The sequence below is a fragment of the Notechis scutatus genome, chromosome 4 (assembly GCF_049901735.1).
Source record: "Notechis scutatus isolate UNSWTSFEM ecotype Mainland chromosome 4, rNotScu1.2, whole genome shotgun sequence".
Lineage (NCBI taxonomy): Eukaryota > Metazoa > Chordata > Lepidosauria > Squamata > Elapidae > Notechis > Notechis scutatus.
In genome coordinates, this window is record NC_142012.1 from 115,435,412 (window position 1) to 115,458,823 (window position 23,412).

The 23,412-nt window shown below is 38.6% G+C and overlaps 1 protein-coding gene across 15 annotated transcripts in view; it reads left to right on the top strand.

Annotated features, from left to right (window-relative positions):
* ABLIM1 (actin binding LIM protein 1) overlaps nucleotides 1-23,412 on the top strand; it is a 211,479-nt gene that overhangs the window by 26,038 nt on the left and 162,029 nt on the right. For 3 of the 15 annotated variants that reach the window (XR_015749404.1, XM_087964503.1, XM_087964504.1), the window contains exon 1: nucleotides 11,669-11,810. The exons of 7 other annotated variants lie outside the window; for them this stretch is intronic. Coding sequence is in view for 7 of the 8 variants with exons in the window: in XM_087964503.1 (XP_087820629.1) it covers nucleotides 11,738-11,810 (73 nt within the window). In the remaining variant the exon portion in view is untranslated. Of the gene's footprint in view, nucleotides 1-11,637; nucleotides 11,811-11,967; nucleotides 12,030-23,412 lie in introns of those variants that run through there. 5 more of the 15 variants (XM_087964488.1, XM_087964513.1, XM_087964505.1 and 2 more) reach the window with 4 other exon arrangements.

Genomic DNA, 23,412 nt, shown 5'->3' on the forward strand with positions numbered 1-23,412 from the left:
CTTTTTTTATATCACCAGATGATCCCAGACTGTTCCTTCTTGTTTCTTTACTTTTCCTTTCCATGGGTTACTGTATCCTTTAATAAGGTTTCAGTTACAATGTATCCTCAAGAGTCTTTTCAAAGTTTCACTGTTAATCCTCTTTATTTTTCCAGGTGGTACTCCATTTTTCCATTATTCCAAGTTCCACCCTTTTGCCTCCACTCTTCTCCTTTTTAGGGCTTTAAAATAACCAAATGAAAAATCTTTATTCTCCTTTTCACACTTAAATTTCAGCTTAATGTTGCCTATTGGTGTCAAGGTAAATTAGTACAGATTTCTTTCCATATCATTTGTAATTGTCAATATAAAGGTAAAAGGGGGGGGGGGGTTAACCTCCTTTTCTCTCTCCTTCACTGCTTAGAAGTCTTCTTTCAGAAGTATCCCTCTAAATACTTTTAGATTCATGGTACCTTGCTTAGATGTTCTCTGTTGTTTAGCCCGGTCTGTCGTGCTTTCCTCTTTGTCTTCCTCCTGCCCAATCTTATCCATTCGGGTTCTTCTTTGAGGTGGCCATTTCTGACCACCGCTGCAACTGCATTTGGGAAAGGGAGTTTAGACCAGCCAAGGAGGAGAGATGTGGCTCCCTTCCACTCAGTTAGCAGTCTCCCCCCTCTTCACCACCTCTACGGGGTGGCTTCAGCCCCGAATCCAAAGGATCAGGGCGCTCCAGCGGCAAGCACAGATTGAAACTGCGCACGATCGCGGATTTCAGTCTGTCGCTGAAGAAACCCAAACTTTGTTGAATTTGTTGAAGAAAGTTACAAAGCCATATGGTAGAAGCTATAGTGGCACTGAATAAATGTCAGTATGGCTAAAACCTATATATCAGACAAGGAAAATTATTTTTCCTATAAATGTTTTTAAATGATGGCTTGTCATTCAGATGCTGCTAATGTGGTAGTTCCTGAATTAAACTGACATTCAAGACAATTGACCTGAAGTTGTAAACTGACATTCAGGAATTGACCTGAAGTTGTAATAGTCAAAATCCTATTAAATGAGCTTTTTGATAAACCCCTTATGTCATGCTTTTAGTGGAATATATTATTTCTTGGTATGTTTGTTTTTCTTCCTTCAATGACAGCTGCGACTGGTATGTGGCATATGATTCTTGCAGTTGGGCAAACTGATATTAACATCTTGCTCCTGTAAAAACGCCAGAATTATTCCACATAGCTGCTTGAAAAGGCAAATACCAAACCTGAAGCTCAACCCCTTCTCTCCTGCCTCCAACCTCCCACTCCCATCCCCAGAGTAAGTACTTTCTAGTTGGCCTGGTTCCTGGGAGGCATATTTTGTTGCCTAAGTCTGCTGCTTAGTTCCAACTTTTGTTCTTGTTGATTTAATTCACCAGGCAGCCTGCAATAAAGTAATCCTTTTTAAAACAACAATTACTAAGCTTTTGCTTTTTAAAAGTATATCTCTTTTAAACATCAATTGAACCAAAACTCTGAAAGAAAAATAGATTGGAGGATTCATATCGTGAATAAAGATTATAATAGGTTTGGGACAATAACTTATGCATTCTTAATTAGAAATAATCACCAGGAAACAGAATTTCCTAGACAATGCTCAATTTCCTAGACATGTCCACAGACAATGCTCTTAATCACAGTTTATTGAAATCTTAATTTTCTGTGTTTGTGTGAGATATTTTTATACAATGTTTATGCATTGCATCATGAACTTTATGCTGGATTTACACAATGTGCTAAGCTGAATTGTAGTTGGCAAATGTATTGTGAGAACACAGCCAGTGAGTCAGACCATGGATCTATTTAGCCCAGCTCTGTTGACAGTGATTAGTTTTCAGGCTGGAATTTTTCCAGCTCTACTTGCTGCATTTGGATCTTCTATATTCTGCCACTGAACTGTAACTTCTATAGTAGCTACTGTGAGGAAAATATATTGCTTCTGACAGTATTGTCATACATAGACTCCATTCTTTTATTCTGGCTTACTTCCACATAAGCATTTATGCACAAGCATAACATTAGAGGTAGTCCTCACTTAATTATCCTAATTGACATTGAAATTTCTTTCGCTAAGCAAAGGGGTCATGTGACCCCATCACTTAGCAACAACAGTTGATTGTTAGGCTAGGATCTCATGTTTCTCCTGCCCTGCTGCACTTGCCTCTGCTTCAACTCACTGTATTCCACCATCCTTCTGCTGGCCACCCCTCAGTGCCCTGCACTCTGCCACCTTTGCTGCCTTCCATTTCCCCCCTCTTTCTGCTGCTCCTTGGGCATTTCAGGCTTGGTGCTTTGCCAGGTTTTGGGTTCTCACGAAGACGTCATATGGGCAGCAGCTGCCTTGTGAAGGCTGGGCATGGCTTGTCAACAGTGGGAGATAGAAGACAGCAAGGGCAGCGGAGGGCACAGTGGCTGAAAGAGAAGAGATGGGGAGGAGAAGAGATAGGGGTGGGTGGGTGGAAGCACAACCTGCAGTGGTAAATGCAATCATGTGACTACAGTCATAACTTTGAAGACTGATCACAAATATTATTTGTTCAGTAACCTTGTAACTCTGAGCAGATGCTCATTAATTAAGAACTACCTGTATCTGTTCTTTGATCCAGTCTGTAATCCTAAAACCATTTACATCGATTACACTTAGAAATACAATGAATCCTAACCTACCTAATCTCTTAGATAGCAAGTATTCTTTGGCCCCTCCCCTTTGGTGCCGATGCATAATTATCAGACTATTCATATTCAAATTGACCTAATATTATGCTTTAATTAATATGCTACCCTATATTTGAGATTATGTTATATTCAGTATACTTGATCAGGTAATGAATCTATAAAATGGATTTATTTAATGTATTATAAATAATGTGCAGTCATCTGTCCAGTGTTTAATAGACTGTGTTCCAAAATGTTGGCCAAAAATCAAGAACCATTTCCTATAACATTTTGAAACTTTTGTGAGAGAACACACTTTCCTTAAATACCCTTATTTTGATTTCTGTCCAAGATGATGATAACACATAAACCACCATATTAGAATGCTGTTGACAGAATTATCCTGTCAGGATACCAAAATCAGGTGCTTGTCAGACTTATGCTGTCTATCTTTATTACATTGCTCAATTCTGCTTTTGTTCAGGGCTGTCTCCATCCTTTGCCCCCATATTCCAATAAATACTTTATACTTTTTTAATAAAACTGATCGAAGTATAAAATGCAAATGAAAATAAAAATGGTGAGAAAATGAGGGAGGAAAAGGGGGAAAGAAAAGTTTAGGGTAAAGGGGGGGAAAAGAAAGAATATTTTGTTTTTTCTGGTTTGATACTTTTAATTTGGGTTTGGGGATTTAGGAAAGTTTTGTTTTCCGTTATTTCTTGTGTTGTTGTTTTTTTGCAATCCATGGGCCTAATGTTTAAGTTTACAGTTTGTGATAAATGTTCTTGTGGTGAAGGCTCAAGCTGTGAGCATACCCTGGTTGCGCTTGAGAACCATGACATTTCTTTTTATAGTTTATAAAATCATATTTTGTATTCTTGTATTTTAACCTTGGCTTCTTGCTTTGCTGGGATTTTATCCAATATTCATACAAGGCTGTACTCTTATCTAACTAAAGATAAGTTTTACATTTTCCAGGGTAGTCCTTGATCTACGACCACAATTGAACCCAAAATTTCTGTTGCTAAGTGAGACATTTGTTAAGTTAATTTTGCCCCATGTCACGACCTTGTCACGGTTGACAAGAATCACTGCAGTTGTTAAGTGAGTAACACAGTTGTTAAGTGAATGTGGCTTACCCATTGACTATCTTGACAGAACATTGCAAAAGGAATCACAGTTGCCAAGTGCCTGAATTTTGATAACATGACATGTGGATGCTGCAACAGACATAGGTGTGAAAAATGGCCATAGACACTCTTCAGTGCCATTGTAAATTTGAATGGTCACTAAATGAACTGTTCTAAGTCAAGAACTACTTGTATTCTGTATCTCTTTTCATTCTTTACTACTCCTTTCTCTTTAGAAATTAGCTATGCTTCTGTATTTCCCTATAGCTTCTTGTAGCATTCTGTTTCTTAAATAAGAAGTGACAACTTTCAATGCCTTCCTTGGGTCAGTATGCCCTCTTAATCCAGTGTTCAGTGTTAATCAGACCGAGTATTACTTTTAAATTTAGCACAAGCATTACACATCACGATCTCTTAAAATAGATGGGAAACTATGACTCACTTTATTCTTTCCAATATATGGTCTGTGGATATCTGCTGTTTTGGAGAAAATACTTAATGTTATTGTTGTATATTCAAGCACACTTTTGAGATGTAATTGGACATTGCATTGCGTCTTCTTCCAGACCTTACTGGAGGAGTCATTTAAGCTTGTTATTAATATGATTTTGTTTGTACCTATTTGTAGGAAGGGCCAAATGGTATCCATCATGATGATTGATGAGCTTGATAATACCATGGAGTTAAATAATATCTGAGAATATATATCCTCGCAAATGAAGGCAAATATACATGTCCCAGGATAATGTTGCCAGATCAAATTCTGCATGAAAGCTAGCAGAATAAAGAAATTAGTGTACAAAAAAAAACATAATTGGGGAAAGTATTTGCACACAGTGTGCACGCTAGATAAAGTTGTAAAGATGTAGATTAAAAAATGTAAATTGATTTGGAAACCAAGTGGAACAAGCAGCCTATGTCAAAAGTTACTTACCTCTTCCCTGTCCATAGTTTGTGAGTCTTATTTTACAGTGGTTCATGCTTAGCACTTAATTTTCAATCCAACAAATTATATATTGCTGCAAGAATTAAGTTCTTTTTTTTTTCTTTAGTATTTTGGATAAATTGTTTTACCATCAACTCTTGCTTTCTTCGTGGTGCAAAACTGTTGTTTCTTATGCCTTTTAATTTTTAATTGGAATATAGAAGTGATGCACCAGTTTGATCTGTTTTCTTCTTTGGAGTCGTTGTTAAGCCAGCATTTTTTTTACATATCCTCAAGAGTGTAGCTAGATAATTAAAAGATTCTAGATAGATACAAATTTAAAAGTAATTAGAACCTACTTAAATTTCCCAGAAGACAATGTTGTAAAATTAATTTTACCAAACTAATTATTTGACTTGTATGTCATGTCTAGATCCAAATTCCATAGTTGCTCCCTAGTTACAATTGAATATATGTAAAGAAGAAAGTTGTTGGTAGTTTTTTTCATCTCCCTTATCTTTTGCCTCCCTGTGTACTGTGTTGCCAATAAAGATTCCATTACTACTCTGTCCTACATATTATAACTAAATAATAACTCAATAAACAGTGTGTTGTTATTAAAGGAACAGCAGGTTCAGAGGTGGTATTCAGCAGGTTCTGACCAGTTCTGGAGAACTAGTAGTGGCAATTTTGAGTAGTTCGGAAGAACTAGAAAATACCACCTCTAACTGGAGATTTTAAAATATCTTTCCTCTGCCACGCCCACCAAGCCTCACCCACCCAGAACTGGTAGTAAATAAAATTTGAATCCCATTACTGAACAGGTTGGTCTTAAAGTTTTATATATTGTTAATTAGCAGTCCATATTTGGATTCTTCCAGCTGATGTTAGATGCATTTGACTGATATTTCCATAATACTCTTCCGATAGTAGTAATTGGAATATCTGGGAATTTCATCTTCCACATATCCAGTGGTCAGTATCCTTTCTGTTTGTTTGTTTGGAGTGAGTTTCAAGAGCCTCCTTCAACTCTCTGCTTTGTAATCATGAATTTGAAATTACTTTTGATTTGCCTATTGTATCATTTGTTCTACATGCTATTGCTTTTACTTATTGTCACCACCAGTTCTGGCCTCACCTGCTTCATTTACAATAAGTTGCTCTGCCCTCTAGCTCCCCAATTCTGTGGTTACTTTTGAATAAGAGATTGCAAATGCCTTGATACTGCCTACCATTTCTACCAAAAGTTTATATATAAATTACTTCTTCAGTTTGTAAATATATATTGTTCCCTTTTAATTGATGCAGATTAAATGATCAAATTAAAATATTTTCTTCTTTTTCATGAAGAATATCTCATAATTATTTTGAAACAAAGCTTATTTAAAATGTTGTGTTCAGTCTCCCTGCATAGGCTCTATTCTTATCTATTTTATTCATTTTATTTTCTACTTTTCATTTAGTCTGTAGCTCCTGTATGTGAAGTTCCATTGCAGTGTAAGTAATCTCCCTTAGTTTAGGCATCTAATATTGACCTTCAAATGTTATGCTCTTGTGCCTTCTTATTACATCTTTCCAATTTATGACTGACACCATTAAAATTCCTATTGGCTCTTCTACTCACTGCCTCTGACTTAGCTACATGACAAATCTGGATTTATGATTCTTATTATTGATATATTTGGAATGCTGTCACCTTGAATAACATACACATCCTGCTTTTTTGTGTAAGTTTGTTCTGTTTATGAGTCATGTTCATTTGCCGAAATAAGTGTTTAGACATAGCCTTTTCTGTGTTTGTGTGTGTTGTGTGTTTTATAATCAGTGTTGATTCCTGGTGATTGCCTGGACAAATCGCTGCCAGTTTCTTGACAAGGCTTTTCAGAAGTGGTTTACCATTGTCTCCATCGTAGGACCAAGGGTGACTGACCCAAGCTCTTCTGCTGGTGTCAGGAGGGGCTAGAACTCATTCTCTCTCACCTTCTAATCTTGTACTTAGGTACTACACCAAATTGGCTGTGTGTGTGTGTTTATCAGTATGTGTGTGTGTATATATGCATGTGTGTGTTTGCATATGTGCATGTGTACACAAACACAGACACATACACATCAGAACAAAATCTAAATCAGACATGAATATTTTTTGCATGTTCTTAAGCCAAATGAAGACCATGAACGGACACCATTTAAGCCTTCTGAGTTGTTCAATATATCCAATGTTAAAGTATTATGCTCCATTCTGTATTAGTACATCAGTTTTAAATGTTCTTCACCTTTAATTGTAATCTTTAGTTTCTTCTGCTTTTCTAGTGTCCAGTCTTCAAAGTTCCATCCTATCATATTTTTAAAGAGGTCAGAACAAAGCATTTTCCCACAGGAAATATTATTATAATTAATTTCAAACTGTTATTTCAAATCTCTCTGGACACTTAATTGTTCAATTGTAAGATGGACAGCATATAAATTTAATAATAAATAAATAAAAATAGTCCACAACTTTCCAAAACCAACGTTGTAATCTCCCTTTTGATGTTTATACAAATTTTTTTTTAAGTTCTTAAACTTAATCTAAAAGTTCCTTTGCTATGAATTGAAGGAAACTCAACTGATGTTGTAGAACGTAGTGACACATATTTACTTTATTTTTATTGATTTGATTTGTCAAACACTTACAAGATAATAGAGATAAGAATAAACATAAGTATGAATACAGGAAATAGGTATGAATAATTGGGGACAATAAGACTGGAACCGTAGGCCCAATTGTGCGCTTTTGCACGCACCTCTTAAGAATGGGGTGAGGTCAATAGTGGTTAGTTTGAGGGAAAAGGAGTGTGGGTTCCCAATAGCTGGAAAGCTGTTAACAAGAAAATTTTGAAAATTATGACTAAAGGAAATATATAAACCCAATGTGCAAAAGGCACCAGCCATGGTTTGGGTGAAGATGGTCTTTCCTCATCTCATTTGTGGGTAATCTCAAGTCGTCTCCTTATCTGGAGAAAAATTCAAAGAGCCAGTCAACTCACTGCGGTTGTTGGCTCGACTTCATTTTACCACGTTGACATTTCCGCTTTTAGTGGCACAATCTTCAGTTTCCTATTTCTTTCCTAGAAATCCCTAAATTCTGTTTGCTTTCTTATTGACCAGATTTTTTATTAAAAAACAATTGAAAACTAAAACATAACTGACTCACTGAAGGATATTTTTAAGATGTGAAATTGTTTTAGCTGGAAAATAAAACAAAAGTTTTGGGATACTCTGTAATAAAGGATATTGTATACATAAATTTCCTCTGCAATAAAAGGATAAATATACACAAATGTAATCCGTATGAATCATGTTTTTAATACAGATTAGTAAATGAGAGCAAGTTGGGTAAGAAATCAGAAGTTTTTGAGTTTTAATCCTGCCTGAGGCTGGAAGCCAGCTGTGTGACTGTGAACAGTCGCTTTGACTCAGCCCTAGGAAGAAGAACATGGCAGCCCTCTTCCAAAAATGTCTCCAAGAAAATGACAAGGCTTGACTTGACAAGACAGACTTGAAATTGCACATTTTCTGTTCACACTCAAAACATTGGTATAAACCAGCGGTGTCCAACCTTTCACCTTCCCTGGGCCACATTAGAAGATGAAAATTTGGTTTGGGCCGCACATATAATAAATTATTATAAAATAATTATATTATAAAATTATATAATAAATTATAAATTATATTTATTATTAATTATTTATTAAAAATTATTTATTTTTTATTAATTTTCCAGCCAAATTTTGCGGGGTGTGGGGGTGGCGGCGGGGGCAGAAGCGGCGGCGGCGGCGGGGGCAGAAGCAGCAAAGGCGGGCGCTGTTTGGCGTGGCGCTCGCCTCACCCCGCCTCGTGCCTGCCTCTCCTCCTCCTCCTCGCTGGCTCTTGCCAGAAGGTTGGGGTGGGCACTGGGCCGCATTACGAGGCAACCTGGGCCGCATGCGGCCCGTGGGCCGCGGGTTGGACAAGCCTGGTATAAACAATTGCAATTCTATACAAAAGTATAACAAAAAATATAAATCACATTTCCCCCAAACTTCAGATAAAATAAATACAAACTAGATTTGGTGAACTTTTATTTTTTTTCCTTTCTGTTGGTATTGGTTTTGTGTTCGTTTTATGATGATTTCATTACTGGAAACCTGACACATGGTTTATTGTGCTTTCCATTTTGTATTTTTAGTTTACTTTATTTTACAGAAGGGGGGAGGCAAATCAAGTAGTAACTTTAGACATATCCTTCAATAAAAGTACCTGACTCCTATTTATGATGGTTGCAGTGTCCTGGAATCATGTCATCCGCTTTTGCAACTTTCTGACAAGCAAAGTTAATGGGAAGTCAGTTTTATTTAATAACTGTCTTACTAACTTAACAACTGCAGCAATTCACTTAACAACTGTGACAAGAAAGGTCATACAATGGGCAAAATTCATTTAACAACTGTCTCGCTTAGCAGCAGAAATTTTGGTCTCAGTTGTGGTTGTAAGTCGAGGACTACCTGTATTAGCATTATTTATAAACACCTGTTTATAGTAATGTGATTGCCTTGCCTATTGACTGTTCTTCCTAATTATCTCATAAAAGTCCTTTTGCTTGACAAGCTCCACTGAAAATCACAAGCATGTGCTTATTTATTCCTCATTTAAACATACCAGTCAGATGCCGAGATATGGACTGTTCTGTCACTCTTGAGTTCTTGCTCATTGGAGAAAAGAACAGGCATATAAGACTGACTAATATATTGACACAATTAAAACGTACAAGCTGTTTGATCCGGTGTGTGCCTTGTATAAATACTGGAGCTTCCAGGTTTTCTATCTACCTGTATACCCTGCTTTCATTTTCATATCTTTTATCATGTTACAGATCTGGAGTTAGTGGACAACTTGAAATTCAAAGTGGTCATGGGCTGACCTTGATACCTATTAATATTTACCATCATGGAATATTAATTAGGAGACTGGCAAGCATACTAAAAAATCCAAGATACACACACACACACAAAATTATGACAGATGTCAAGTGTGCTTCTTCTCAATAGAGAAGGAAACCATTAAATACTATTGTTTGCCTCAACAGTAAGTAAAATAGTAAAGAATATCTGCTTATTTGTTTTTTAACTAGAGGCTAATCTTTTAGGTCTAGGTGACTATGAGTTTGGAAAGAGATGATAGTCTTCCTCCAGATAGGATCAATGAATTCTTTTCACATTAACATGAAAATTTTCCATTTAATCTTTGTTGTCCCTGAATAATGCTGAGATATTTCAGGTACTCTTTTCTTTTGTTTAGTTTCTTTAATCCACTCTATCAGGGAGGTTGGTTTCATTTGTTTGCCATGGAGAAAAGTGCGGGAATCTGCATGTAAGTGCAAACATTGGTGTGGAAGAACTAAGGGTGATTAAGCTAATGTATGCTAAGTACATTTGACTTTAAAAGACAGTGATAGAAGGGAACATTCAGGGACATTTCAGGAGGAAGGTCTAGAAGAGCTAGTTTGATGAGTACTAAAATCTTTATAAAAGATTTTTGGTGACCAGTTCTTTTGTCTTATAAAGGCTGAAATGAAAATAGTTTTAAGCCCATAGCAAATTCTTTTACATTGGATCTATGAAATAATAATAATAAATATAACTTATATTAAGCAAAAATTCTCCCAGATCCAAAGCATTGATTCCAGTCAAATTTTGACACTTCTCATTTAAGAAATAAAATCCTACAGTAAACAGTTTATCCTAAATCATATATTGGCATTGACCTTTGGCAAATGAAAATAAAAATGTAGAAATTGGCATTTCTACCCTTCCTATCAGTTATTGTTATGCCATACACATACTTTTTTGCAAGATATTACATAATTTCTCCACTTTAGCTTTATAAAACATAAACAAAGTAGATAAAATTATCTACCTATGTATTTCTATAAAGTCAGAAGATGGAATTGGACTACCCAATAATAACTCTTTCGTGTAACAAGTTCATTAAAGAACGTTCCCTCCATTGTTCATTGTTAAACAACTTCATAGTTATTTGCTAGCCATTACTAACAACTAAATCATGATTGGAATTAATTACTTAGAAATGTCTATGAATGCTTAGATCCAATTAAAACATAATGAGGTGAATTGAAAACTCACCATTATTATCTGTGTGGAAGTTAATATGAGCATGTGAAGTATAGTAAGTAGAATGATTATGGGATATGACTTGGATATGAAATTGATAGTACACACAGGGGCACATTACGCACATAAAGCTGGGTTGCAAAACATCCATAATGACTTTTCTGCACAACAGTAATAGCTGAGAAAGAGAATTATCTTTGTTTGTCAACTAATGTTTTGTTAATATCAAATGATCAGTCTTTGTCCAAACCAGTACTAGAATTAGAAGCTTCACAAACAGTGAATCAAGGAGAAAGTTCTTCATAAGCTAATTTTATTGCAAGATGCACTGTTAATGAAGAAATTCAGCAAAGCGTTTATAAGATTCAAGCCTTAAAAATCTTAAATTTCTTTCTCTTGTGTGCGTTTTGCAATGGACTAAGAAAGCCACTTTTGGGTGGCAAGCAAGGCTGACCCTTGTGAATTGTTATTGTAATGGACCAATCAGGTCTTGGGTGCCCTTCTTCCAAACTTGCCTGATCTACCATTCACAAATCCCCTTACCATTGCTTAAAGAAATCAAGGATCAATACTACTGCCTTTCTTAGTGCTTATGTTGCAACTTCAAAAAGCTCCTTCCTTCTACAGGTGCTCTGAGTCAGAATGCAGGATGACTAAGTTAAGATTTGTAAAGAGTAAAATGCTTTATATTCTTTTAGCATTGCATTATATGGGAGCAGCAGCACACCCTGCTTGACATGGCCACTCCTCCCTTGCTTTGAACACTCGCCAAGTGGTTGAGAGAGAAGAGCCAGAAGGAGAACAGCCACTTCAAGGGACTAGTTGTTCCTTTCTGCACTTGGAGAAAATTGTAGCTTTTTTATGTTGGGGAAATATTGCAGCTGGAGAAAACAAATGGCGTTACAAATACACCACAGTTCTGCAACCAGCCAAGGTCTGTCCTGAGCAGCTCTGCTATGTAAACAGCTTGCGATCTGGCATATTATTTGTATTGTAACCAGGATGTTGTTTTTCAAACAGGAAGCTGATTGGGAAAGTTTTGCAAGACAGATGAGAGCATATGAGTTGTTCTGTCACTAAACTATTAGTATCCAGTCAGACAGTGCAGAAAGAAAATGCTATTGTTTAAAAATGGAGGTCTGGATTCCATATGGTATAGCCTTGTCAGGATAAGAGAAGTTAGGGAGATAGACAGATAGAAATAGATTGAACTTGATAGAGCTCATTCCTGCATCTAATGTGTTTGATTCATTTTTTTAAAAATTATGCTGTTGGGATAACTAAGAAAGACAAGCAATTTGCTTGATAAATTTTCGTTTCCACCAACTTGTTGCTGAAGGATTTATGTACATTTTCAGGATATATTGAATCCATAATTGGAAAAGGAATTCACTCTGTGCTTATATAAATATGGATCACCTACATAAAGAGATTGACATGTCTTATTTGCTTGAATGCACTAATCAATCTGTTTAGCAAAACTAGGAGGAATGTTTTGCACTTACCAAAAAAGACAGTACATATCGCATATATTTTGCAGACTGTCTATTGACTCTGTATATGGTTCACTTTGCTTATGAATTTATAAATTAACTAGTGCTCAGTTTAAAACTTCAGTTTCCAGGAATGCTTTTTGAAAATATGTGGGTTTAAGGAGACAAGGATATCAAAAATAGAAATGGAATTTATATTTCAGGAGAAATGTTTATCCCCAGAGATAAAGAATTCTTGACTTGATAGTGTTGGTATGGAATTTTTATGCATAGATCATGGAGATTTGTATGATGATCCTTGGGTAGATTGTTTTTGAGGAACAGGTGTGTCCAACCTGTTCATTTTTTCTCTTTAATGTCCTGTTGAGAAATGCATTTGTTTAGGCATGATGTTGATGATGACAATCACTTGACATGTATATGCTTGTTAGAGAAATACCTACCGCAGCCTTGTATAAGTGGCAAGTTTGGAAAGAGTCTTTACAGGTAAATTGTGTAACTGTGATATCTTTGACAAGATCTAAACCACACACGGGATCATATTAATTGAATTAAAAGGTTTTTATTGAAACAGAACTAGCCAAACCAGTGTGGTGGACCTCATTATCCAGAGACTGCCTTTAATGCAATATTATTAAAAGAATTCTTGGCAACTCTTATGTAAACTCACATTGTATTGTCACATGTGATGGGAGTTGACAATAATTGACAATAATTGCTTCTCATTGAAGATTCTGATGCATGTGTCCTAGAACAGGGGTCCCCAACGTTGGCCACTTTAAGACTTGTGGATTTCAACTCCCAGAATTCCTCAGCCAGCAAAGCCAACAATTCTTCAGCCAGCAAATTCTGGGAGTTGAAAGTCCAAGGTCTTAAAGTAGCCAAGGTTGGAGACCCCTGTGCTAGAATGTTATGAAATTACAATCATAATTTTAACTACAAGGTCCAAAACGTGGTTGCTTTTGACTGAACTGGCCTAAAAATATTATACGAATATACAGATGAAATGTACATCAAGCTTTATTTCCTCTTCTTTGTTGAAAAGATGGTTGCATCTATATTTCTTAAATTAGAACAGAGGTCTCCAAACTTGGCAATTTTAAGACTTGTGGACTTCAATTCCCAGAATTCTCCAGCCAGCTATATTATGCTGGCTGGAGAATTCTGGGAGTTGAAGTCCACAAGTCTTAAAGTTGCCAAGTTTGGGGACCCTGAACTAGAGGATTACCTTAGGAAAGAATGCTTTTTCTATAAGCTTGGTAAGACTTTTTTCAATGCGATTGAAAAGGGGTCATTAGCGTATTATACTTTTTAAGGTTAATGCTTGCTGATAGTTTAAAAAACTAATTGGGAGAATTTCATTATATTACATCTTCATAAATGTGAAATTGGTGTCACACAGTTAGTTAATGGTTGTGACTGCAGTTTTCCTTAGAGATCAGCCATTTCTAGAAATGTGTTATTAAATAAGAAGTAGGGAATGGAGTTCAGTATCTATGGATCAGCATATGTATATATTGTATGGTGGAAATTCCAAGTTGGTCACAATTAGAAGAAAATGCGAAATATCTTCCCTTAATATCCTAGAGCAGGGGTCCCCAACCACCGGTCCGCGGACCGGTACCGGCCCGCGGAACAAGTCCTACCAGGCCGCTGGCTTGCTGGCGCCGCCATCTTTTTGATGAAAAAGTGCTTCCGGTGAGCTTTTCCGGGTGAAAGCTCACCGGAAGCACGTTTTCATCAAAAAGATGGCGTGCATTAGTGCTTCGGTGAGCTTTTCCGGGTAGAAAGCTTTCTACCGGAAAGCTTTCATCAAAAGATGGCGGCGCCGCCATCTTTTGATGAAAAAATGCTTCCGGTAAGGTCACCGAAGCGCTTTTCATCAAAAAGATGGCGGCACCCAGTGATGTCACCGGAAGCACTTTTTCATCAAAAGCGCGCAGCCAGCTGATGCCGGTACCGGGTCGCGGCGTAAAAAAGGTTGGGGATCACTGTCCTAGAGAACCAGTGCCAGTCAGAGCAGTAGTGAAATAGTCCTGATGCACATATCTTGTTAAGTTATGTTTAATATTTCTTCTAATCACTCTCCCCATTCCTTCATTGCTATCTTTGTAAACAACATACAACTCTGCATCCAGACACCTTTTAAAAAAATTAAGAACACTCTAGGGGTCATGTCAAAGGAAAGCAACAAATGATTGTAACACTGACTTCTTCCTAGGTGGATAGTGACTGATTTTTGAATATGTAGTTTCAGCCTACTTTGAGATGCGGTGCTTTTAAGATTGTAATGGGGGTATGGTTTATCAGAATCCTTTTGCTCTAATTTCTATCTTAAAAATCAAAGTATAATGCCAAAATATAATAACAAAGACAAAAGAGGAAGTTTTAAGATTGTAAATTGAACTGAAATATTCTCACTTCACTCCACCCACCCCCAACAAAAGCCGTAAATATACAGCTGAAAAGGGCAGCCATATCCCTATTGGGTATCTAAATGGCCTTTTACGGACTTCAGGGAAGTTGAGTAGCTGAGTTGGTAGCTAAGAAGCCTAGCATAATCCCTTACAGAGTATTCCCACCTGGGCTGGGAATACTAGCATGATTAGAAGGATTGTTTTGGAGATTTATGCAATACTTTCCAACATGTAAATTTTCTATTTACATATTCATTAACAGTGGACATAAACTATTAAGACATTCAAAGCTAAAATTAGTCAGAAGGGAGTTTGCAAGGGAGATACCTGCAGGCATATTTGATTACTCACTTGCTCCAGATATCAACCCCATGTAAATCTTAATTATTAGTTTAGAATGAAATATTTTAAGTGCAGATTCTACTAGCTGTCCATCTTTAAAGTAGACAACTTTAAGATAAGCTCCACTTTGTGTTGGGCAGTTGTTAAAGCAATATGAGGATTTTTTTTTGAACCAGTGGATGATGAAAAAGATTATGTGCATTAAATCATTTTAAACTAGCAATTACATAGGTGTAATTAGATATTCTCCATGATGGTGTATTCTTAATTTATGGTATTCTCCCAACTTTCCTAACGATACACTCATCAACCATTCACCTTACTGCTGGTTGTCCTTTTTTCCCCCCTCCTTTCCTTCCACTTTTTTCAGCATTAGATCTTTTCCCTGATTATGCAGAGTATTTGCATAATGTATTTGAAGTAAGATAATTTGAGTTTGGTCATTTGTGCCTCAAGTGAGAACACTGGGTTCATGTTTTCAATTATCCATCAGTTTATTTTCTTACTATCCATTGTGTATTGGGAAGTCTTCTTCAATATCAAAGGTCAAAGAAATCAGTATTCTTCCTATCCTGCTTCTTTAGGGACTAGCTTTTTCCCATGGATTGTCAAAGGGAATGCTTGTATGATTCTGAACTTTGTAAGTATAAATATATTAAATATAAATATATTATGGCACTTGAATGTTTTTTCAAGGCCTTCACGGCTTTTCTAACCAAGTGCTAGTCTGTGGCATATTTCTTTACTGCTTGTTCTTTTACTGTTGATAGATGTCAGGGAAAGTAACCAGAACAACCAAACAAAAGCTTTATTCTGTTTTTATTTTATTCTTCGTTCTTAGAATTCCCAAACGTTTCCAGCTTTGTGGATCGGCGAGGGGGTAGAGGGGATGGTTCCATATGAGCAGCCAGCAAATGTGTACGTACACACATGCAGCTCCATTTGCACGCATGCTTGCCCAGTGTTTCCACAGCCTAATTGCAAACAGCACACGGCCCACTAGTGGGCCATGGCCTAGAGCAGGGGTGGGCAAACTTTTTGGCTCGGGGGCTGCATTGACTTTTAAAATTTGACAGACGGGCCGGGTCAGCACAAGATACGATACATATAAAAAACTGCATTTGTTAACAGTTCCCCCTTTCAAAGCGAGGGGAGAAAAGAGTTTTGTTTTTTAAGCGGGAGAGACGCCTGCCATACTCGGGGTAGGAAAAATAACTATTTTTTTCTCTGAGACACCCTCCAAAACTCAAGTTTGGCATCATAGTTAAATTCGCACAACATGGATAGGTAGGTAGATAGATAGATAGATAGATAGATAGATAGATAGATAGATAGATAGATAGACAGATTCTTCCCCTACGAATAAACGACTGTGTGTGTGTGTGTGTGTGTGTGTGTGTGTGTGTGTGTGTGTGTATGTATGTATGTATGAATGTACCCCCTCAGCTTACACAAATTGGCCACTTATAAGATAAAAAATAAATAAACGCCCACCCCCCAAAACATAACTCCTCCGGTGCCCACGGATAAACTGTGAACCACCAATTAGTAGCAGGGCTGACCCTCCCTCTTGAACCAACGTCTAATTGGGGGGAGCAGACCGGCCTTCAGTCTCTTGCGAGAAACTGCTGGCTAACCCTGCAAACCGCTTACCGAGGTGTGTGTGTGTGGGGGGCTTTCGCCTGCCTTTCCCCCCGCCCGCCCAGCGCCCATCCCGCCGCCGCTTTTGCCATTAAACCGTGAGTCCTCCCGGGCGCTTGGGAAGCCCGCTCAGCAGGAAATATCTGCGCGCCTCTCCCAGGACCTGCCCGCTCCACCCAGCCTCCCCTCCCGGCTTACCTTGAAGGCCACGGGGAGGGTCTTGTTGCATCTCCAGTGGGAAGGTAGCACTAAGCACAAGAAGTTGGGGCTGTCGGTCCTCACCAGTTCTCCCAGATGATCGGCCAGAACGTCCACCACCGAGCACGCCTTGATCCGGCTGCGAGGTCCCGGGACCGGCGTGCTGAGGGCGCCACTGTTCTCTCCCATCTTACCACAGGGGAGGGCCGTGGAGGGAGGTGTGAAGCACCTGCTGGTACTCGGGTCTACGGGAATATGCATCACAACAGCGGGCGTTAGGGGAAGAAGGAGGCGGCAGCGGAGCTGCTGCTGCTGCTGCTGGCCGAGAGGCGAGGGAAAGGCGCGCCCAGGGCGCAGCGACCAGATGCCCAAGAGCGCACAGCGGGCCGCTCCAAAGCTGGGCGCGGGAGAAAACCGCCCCAGCCCCCCCGCGCAGGTCAGGCCCTCGCCGCCACTGCCAGTCCTGGCCGCTCCGGCCGCCAGTTGCTCCTTGGGGTGCAGCTCTTCCCATGGCCCCGTTGCGCTTCTCGTGCTCCTCGCTGCCGGTGGTGCTCGGAGCTCAGGCGCCTCGGCAGAGGGGGATTCCCCAGGACCAAGAGATCTGAGCCAGCCGCTGCAGCTCCGACGCACCTCCTCCCGCCACTCGGCTTCGCCGTCCCATGGCGCTGGGTTCTGGAGCGCAGCCCCAAGGTCTGCCGGCTGCGGAGGGGAGCCCGGAGGCACTCAGCAGGCGGTTGGCCGAACCCCAGAGTGCTCCTTTGATGCCGCCTCCCACGCCCCCTTCCAAATCAAACGCGGCTCAGGCGAAATCAAGCTGGGCTCTGTCGGTGGCGGCCGCGAGAGCAGGGCTCAGGGCTCCTTCTCCCGCAGTCACGATGGAGGGGTGGGGAGGTGAGCTGGCAGCATCCCACGCTCCTCCCGGCTCGGCAGCTTCTCTCCCCGCGAAGGGACTGTAGCGATACCTCAACAGGTTTCAGCTCTCTTCGGTCTGCCGGGCTCTTGACCCCGTTTCCTGCTCTGCCTGACAAGCCCGCCAGGCGCCCTGCTCGCCCTCCGCCACCCGCCCTCCACCTCAACTGCCTCCTCTCGACATGTCTGAAAGCAGCCAAAAAGTGGCCACGGTTACATACGGACCAATCTTCGGCGGGCCGGATAAAAAAGACCAACGGGCCGGATGTGGCCCACGGGCCATAGTTTGCCCACCCCAGGCCTAGAGGTTGGGGAATCCTGTCTTAGATTGTTTCCTGTTGTCCTTGCCAGAACTAGCTCTCACAGATTCTCTTAATTACAGTTTATAATGACTAGTACAACTATATTCTGTATGGCATTAGTTAATCATAATCATGTAGAATACTGTTTATTGAAAGTTAGCTTTTCTGCAAGCTACATTTACAATATTTAAGAAAGCATGGATGAATACATTGGAAGATTTATTTGATTTGTCAATTGCTTACAAGATAATAGGTATAAGTATATACATAGTTATGAATACATGAAATGGGTACATATAAGAAAAATAAAAGAAACAATAGGACAGGGACAGTAGGCACGTTGGTGAGCTTATGCATATCCCCTACAGACCTCTTAGGAAAGTGGTGAGGTCAATAGTAGACAGTCTAAGGTTACACTTTTTGGGGTTTGGGGAAGAAACCACAGAGTCAGGTAGAGTATTCCAGACATTGACCACTCTGTTGCTGAAGTCGTATTTCCTGCAATCAAGTTTGGTGCGGTTAACCTTGAGTTTGTATCTATTGTGTGCTCTTGTGTTGTTATGGTTGAAGCTGAAGTATTCATTGACAGGTAAGTCATTGCAATGTATGATTTTATATACCATACTTAGATCAGACCGAAGACGCCGTAATTCAAGGTTTTCTAGTTCTAGAATTTCAAGTCTGGTGGCATAAGGTATTCTACAACGAGTAGAGGAGTGGAGAACTCTTCTTGTGAAATATTTCTGGACTTTCTCAACTGTGCTAATATTAGATACGTAATGTGGGTTCCAGACTGATGAGCTGTATTCAAGTATTGGTCTAGCAAATGTTTTGTATGCTCTAGTTAGTAGTGTGATATTACCAGAGAAAAAGCTACGTAGGATTAGGTTAAGAACTCTTAATGCCTTTTTGTCTATGTAGTTACAGTGGGCTCTAGCACTTAGATCATTAGAGATGAGTATTCCAAGATCCTTTACAGAGCTTGGATAATCAACAAGGTCTTGACTATTCAGGTTGTATTTTATTTTCTGATATTTTTTTTGCCAATATGTAAGCATTTATTTGTTGAGATTTGAAGTTGCCATTTGTTTGACCATTCTGATACATAGTCAAGATCTTTTTGAAGGGTAGCAGTATTGTCTGTGGTATTGAACAGCTTTACATCATAAGTGAAGAGAACGCAGTTGCTCTTAATATGATCACAGAGGTCATTTATGTAGAGTATGAAGAGTATGTCTCTAAGTGGTCTTAGAACACTGCCTTGGGGGACACCACTATTGACAGGTACAGAATTTCATAGGACACTCCCAATTTTGACAATTTGTTGTCTGTTTGACAGGAATGCTTCTATCCAGTTATGCAGTTGTCCAGAGATACCATAAGATTTTAGTTTTAGGAGTAGTTTGTCATGTACCACTGAATCAAAGGCTTTACAGAAGTCTATGTAGATTGCGTCTATTGTTTTGCCCTGATCGAGTTGTGTAGTCCATATGTTTTTGCAGTGTAAGAGTTGCAGATTACAGGATAGTTTTTTTTTTAAACCAAATTGTTTATTAGAGAGTAGGTTGTTTGTCTCTAAGTGGAGGATAATGGATTGGTTAATAATTGATTCCATGACTTTACAAGTGATGCAGCATAAGGAGATTGGTCTGTAATTTTCAACTAGGCTGGGGTCTCCCTTTTTGAAGATGGGGATGACTGTGGCTTGTAACCATAGGTTAGGCAAGGAGCTGGTCCTGAATGATTTTTCAAAGATTATGCTTAGAGGTTCTGCTATGGCAGTGGATAGCTTTTTTAAGAAGTAGGCACATATTCCGTCTGGTCCAATAGATAGAGATGGTTTTAGATTGCGTAGTGCTTTTTCAACAATGTCTTCTGTAAAATCAATATGTATTAGATTATTGTAGTTTTCTGTGGTTCGGCTAGGAAATACTGAGCATGATCCATTGCTGTTTACAAATACTGAGCTAAAGAATGTGTTAAAGATGTTAGCTTTAATGGTGTCGTCGTTGCAGTCGTTCCCATTAGGTCCTATCAGATGAATCCCTATTCTAAGTGGAACACAGATTTGTGATCAAATACAAGGAATAGACCACTTTACTTATCATGAACTCTATACCTAAGACCTAGAGATGTTTAGATCTCATTTGGCAATGTTGTATTTTAAAGTGATTAAGTAATAAAGCTTTGTTGTCTTTGTATTATTGAATAGAATTATATAACTGACATAGTTACTAGCTCTCACCAGCTGAATGGCTTTTCAACTGCAAATCACCAAATATGCTATAATGAAGCTGTCTTGCAAATAACATGCTCTTCAAATTAATTGTATTTGCAGAAATAATATCAGAAATTTTTTTCTTGTAAACAAAAATGTGGGTAACTTGAAGAAATCACACATGCAAATATAACTAATAATTAAGCAGTCACCAGATGGAAAGACAGAGAATCTTTTGGCATCAGCTACACACACACACACACACACACACGCTGAATATTTTTAAAAGATGAACTGGTAAGCTAGGCTGTTTTTTTACATTGAGTTATTTGGCTATTTGTTTTCTGTTGTTCTATTCTGAATTATTCTTTTCTTTCTACTACCATCTCTCTCTCTTTTTTTTCTATCCAGAGTGTTATGGAATTGTGAATGGGATGTGAATGAGACTTCAGTATTAAATAGATACTGAATCTAGTACTGATTTACTGACACTGTATTGTATACAGGGTTTTATATGTTTCCAAATGTCTTTGCTGTGTGTTGACTATAAATGGATATGCGTGGAGTGATATTTAAAAGTTGTGGGTTTTTGTTGAACTTCCAGAGCCACACAACTGTATTTGGTAACTTATTGGCACTTTTCAATGATCTATGCATACAGTTTCAGTGCCCTGAACTACAAACCCTTTTCACTGTGTTGTGTAATTCACACACTGGGTTTTGAGACTATGTAAAAACTCTATTTTAGATTTTATAGAAAACATAGCAATACCATACTTGTCCTTCAGCTCTGTTTATTGAGGTTCTAAATTTCTAATGTCTGGCTCAAGGAACCAAGAACAACAGAAGGAGTTATTTCCATGTAGTTTCTTTATTGTTGCTTACCTATAGACAAAAATCTTACACAGTAAGATATATGGAAGGGGAGGGGACTGTTCACTTTCACCCTCTTCCTGCATACCAAAGATTCCAAGCTAAGTTGTCCCTGGGCCTCCGTGAAGAGACTCCTCCCTCCTGCAACTCTGCACTATATTCCACTCCACTAAACATGATTCAACATGTAATGCCTTGGTAGCCAGTGATCTGATATTTTCCATTGCTTTGCATCATTGTCCCTGATCCTGCTCTGCTCTCATTGGCTGTATAATATATATTCTCTTTAGCAAGGCTCACCTAGTCTGTTATAAGACTGGAGATACTCCAGATATAGTCCAAAAGATTTATATAGCACTCTACAAATGAGATCTCAGCAATCAAATTTCATTACTTACAATTCATATTTCTGCTCCAGTTTGTGATTCAATAAAAGACAGAGACTCTACTAACCTATGCCTAGGATTTGTTTTGCTGGGCATTGGTAGTATCTTCATATTGTCTTAGCAGAGTGATCATTATAAGCCTCAAAGGTCTTAGCAGCTATTCTGACTTGAATATTAGCCCTATAAAAGATTCATATGCCCATTTCAAAGTACATGATATTTTATGACCTTCAAAATTGTACTGTTGAGTTCTGTTTTAATCCCATGCAGCCCACCCTCTGGAACAGCATCGTCCAGAAGATCCTTGCAGCTCCCATCCTGATGATACGCAGAAAGTAACTGGTAGCCAGACTGTTCTCCCAGATCTTGGGGTAGAGTGCTGGTTAAACTGCTGAAGAATGTGGTGTTTTATTATAAATGGTTTGTCTTCTGAATGATAATATAATCATTTTTCTTTGTTATTTTACTCTTGTTTTTAAATGTAAGCTGTTCAAAGTCATTTGGAAATGTGCACCCTTTACATTGAATGAATGAATGAATGCCAAGGGAATTTGGCAGTGGAGTAATTGAGAGCTTTTCTTTTGGGGATTATTTTCTTGGTATTTTATTATCCCTAAGAAGGATTGCAAGTTGAGATTCATACTCTACCTTCATTGCCTTAAATATTTTTTGATAATACCAGTTCCTTCCATCTTCCCTGTTAAGTTCTTGACAGCTCAATAACAACAAAGATTCAACCAGCAGAAAGCAATTTTTTAATTAGATGTACTGAAAGAGAATAGGCTAAGATTACAGAACAGGATTGCTTTTATTTTTAGAATCTAGTTTTATCTCGGTTTGTTACGGAACTTTTTTAATCTTTTATTTTTAGACTGTGGGAACTGGTGAGGATACTTTTCTCTTAACTGATAAAATAGGAATGTCCATATGTCCAGAATGTGTATCTTTAGAGTCTATATTTATCATTAAATGTCTTTTCCTATAAAGCAGAATGTGACTTGTAGTGCACTTATTTTCAAATTTCCATTTTCTGCTAGCATTCCTTTCTTACTGCACCAATTTTTAGTTTTACTGTTTGGATTATATACACAAATATACACATTTTAAAAAGTATATATGGCACCTATAAACATTTTTCTCTTCCAGTGCATCATTATGTTTCCTTATCTATATATTTGATTTTTTGCCATGTACTCAAGACCTTCCAAATTATTCAGTTCATTGGTGTAGCCATCAGAGACAGATAGGTACATAGTATCAGAGAAATCATGTTCCCACTGTTACCATGAATGTGTATATGTCATCAAATTCTTTATTGATGGAAAAATTCTAACATTGTCACTGTGGCCATTCCATCACAGTGGTGGGATTCAGAAATGTTTACTAACAGTTCTGTGGGCATGGCTTGCTTAGCGTGGTGTGGCTTGCTGGGCATGGCTTGCCGAGCGTGGTGTGGCTTACTGGGCGTGGCTTGCTGGGGAAGGTTACTCCTGGGGGAAGGTTACTCCAAAATCCCATTCCCTCCCACCTCACTAACTTGCTTTCCTGCTTCGTTCTCCTGTGCAGGACAATAAAAGAAGACCCAGCCAATCAGCTGGGACTTGGGAGGCAGAGAATAGATAGGGGCAGGGCCAGTCAGAGGAGTTATTTGCTGGTTCTCCAAACTACCCAAATTTTCTGCTACCAGTTCTCTAGAACTGGTCAGAACCCGCTGAATACCACCTCTGTATCTCCAGCTCCATTTCTGTTATGTATCT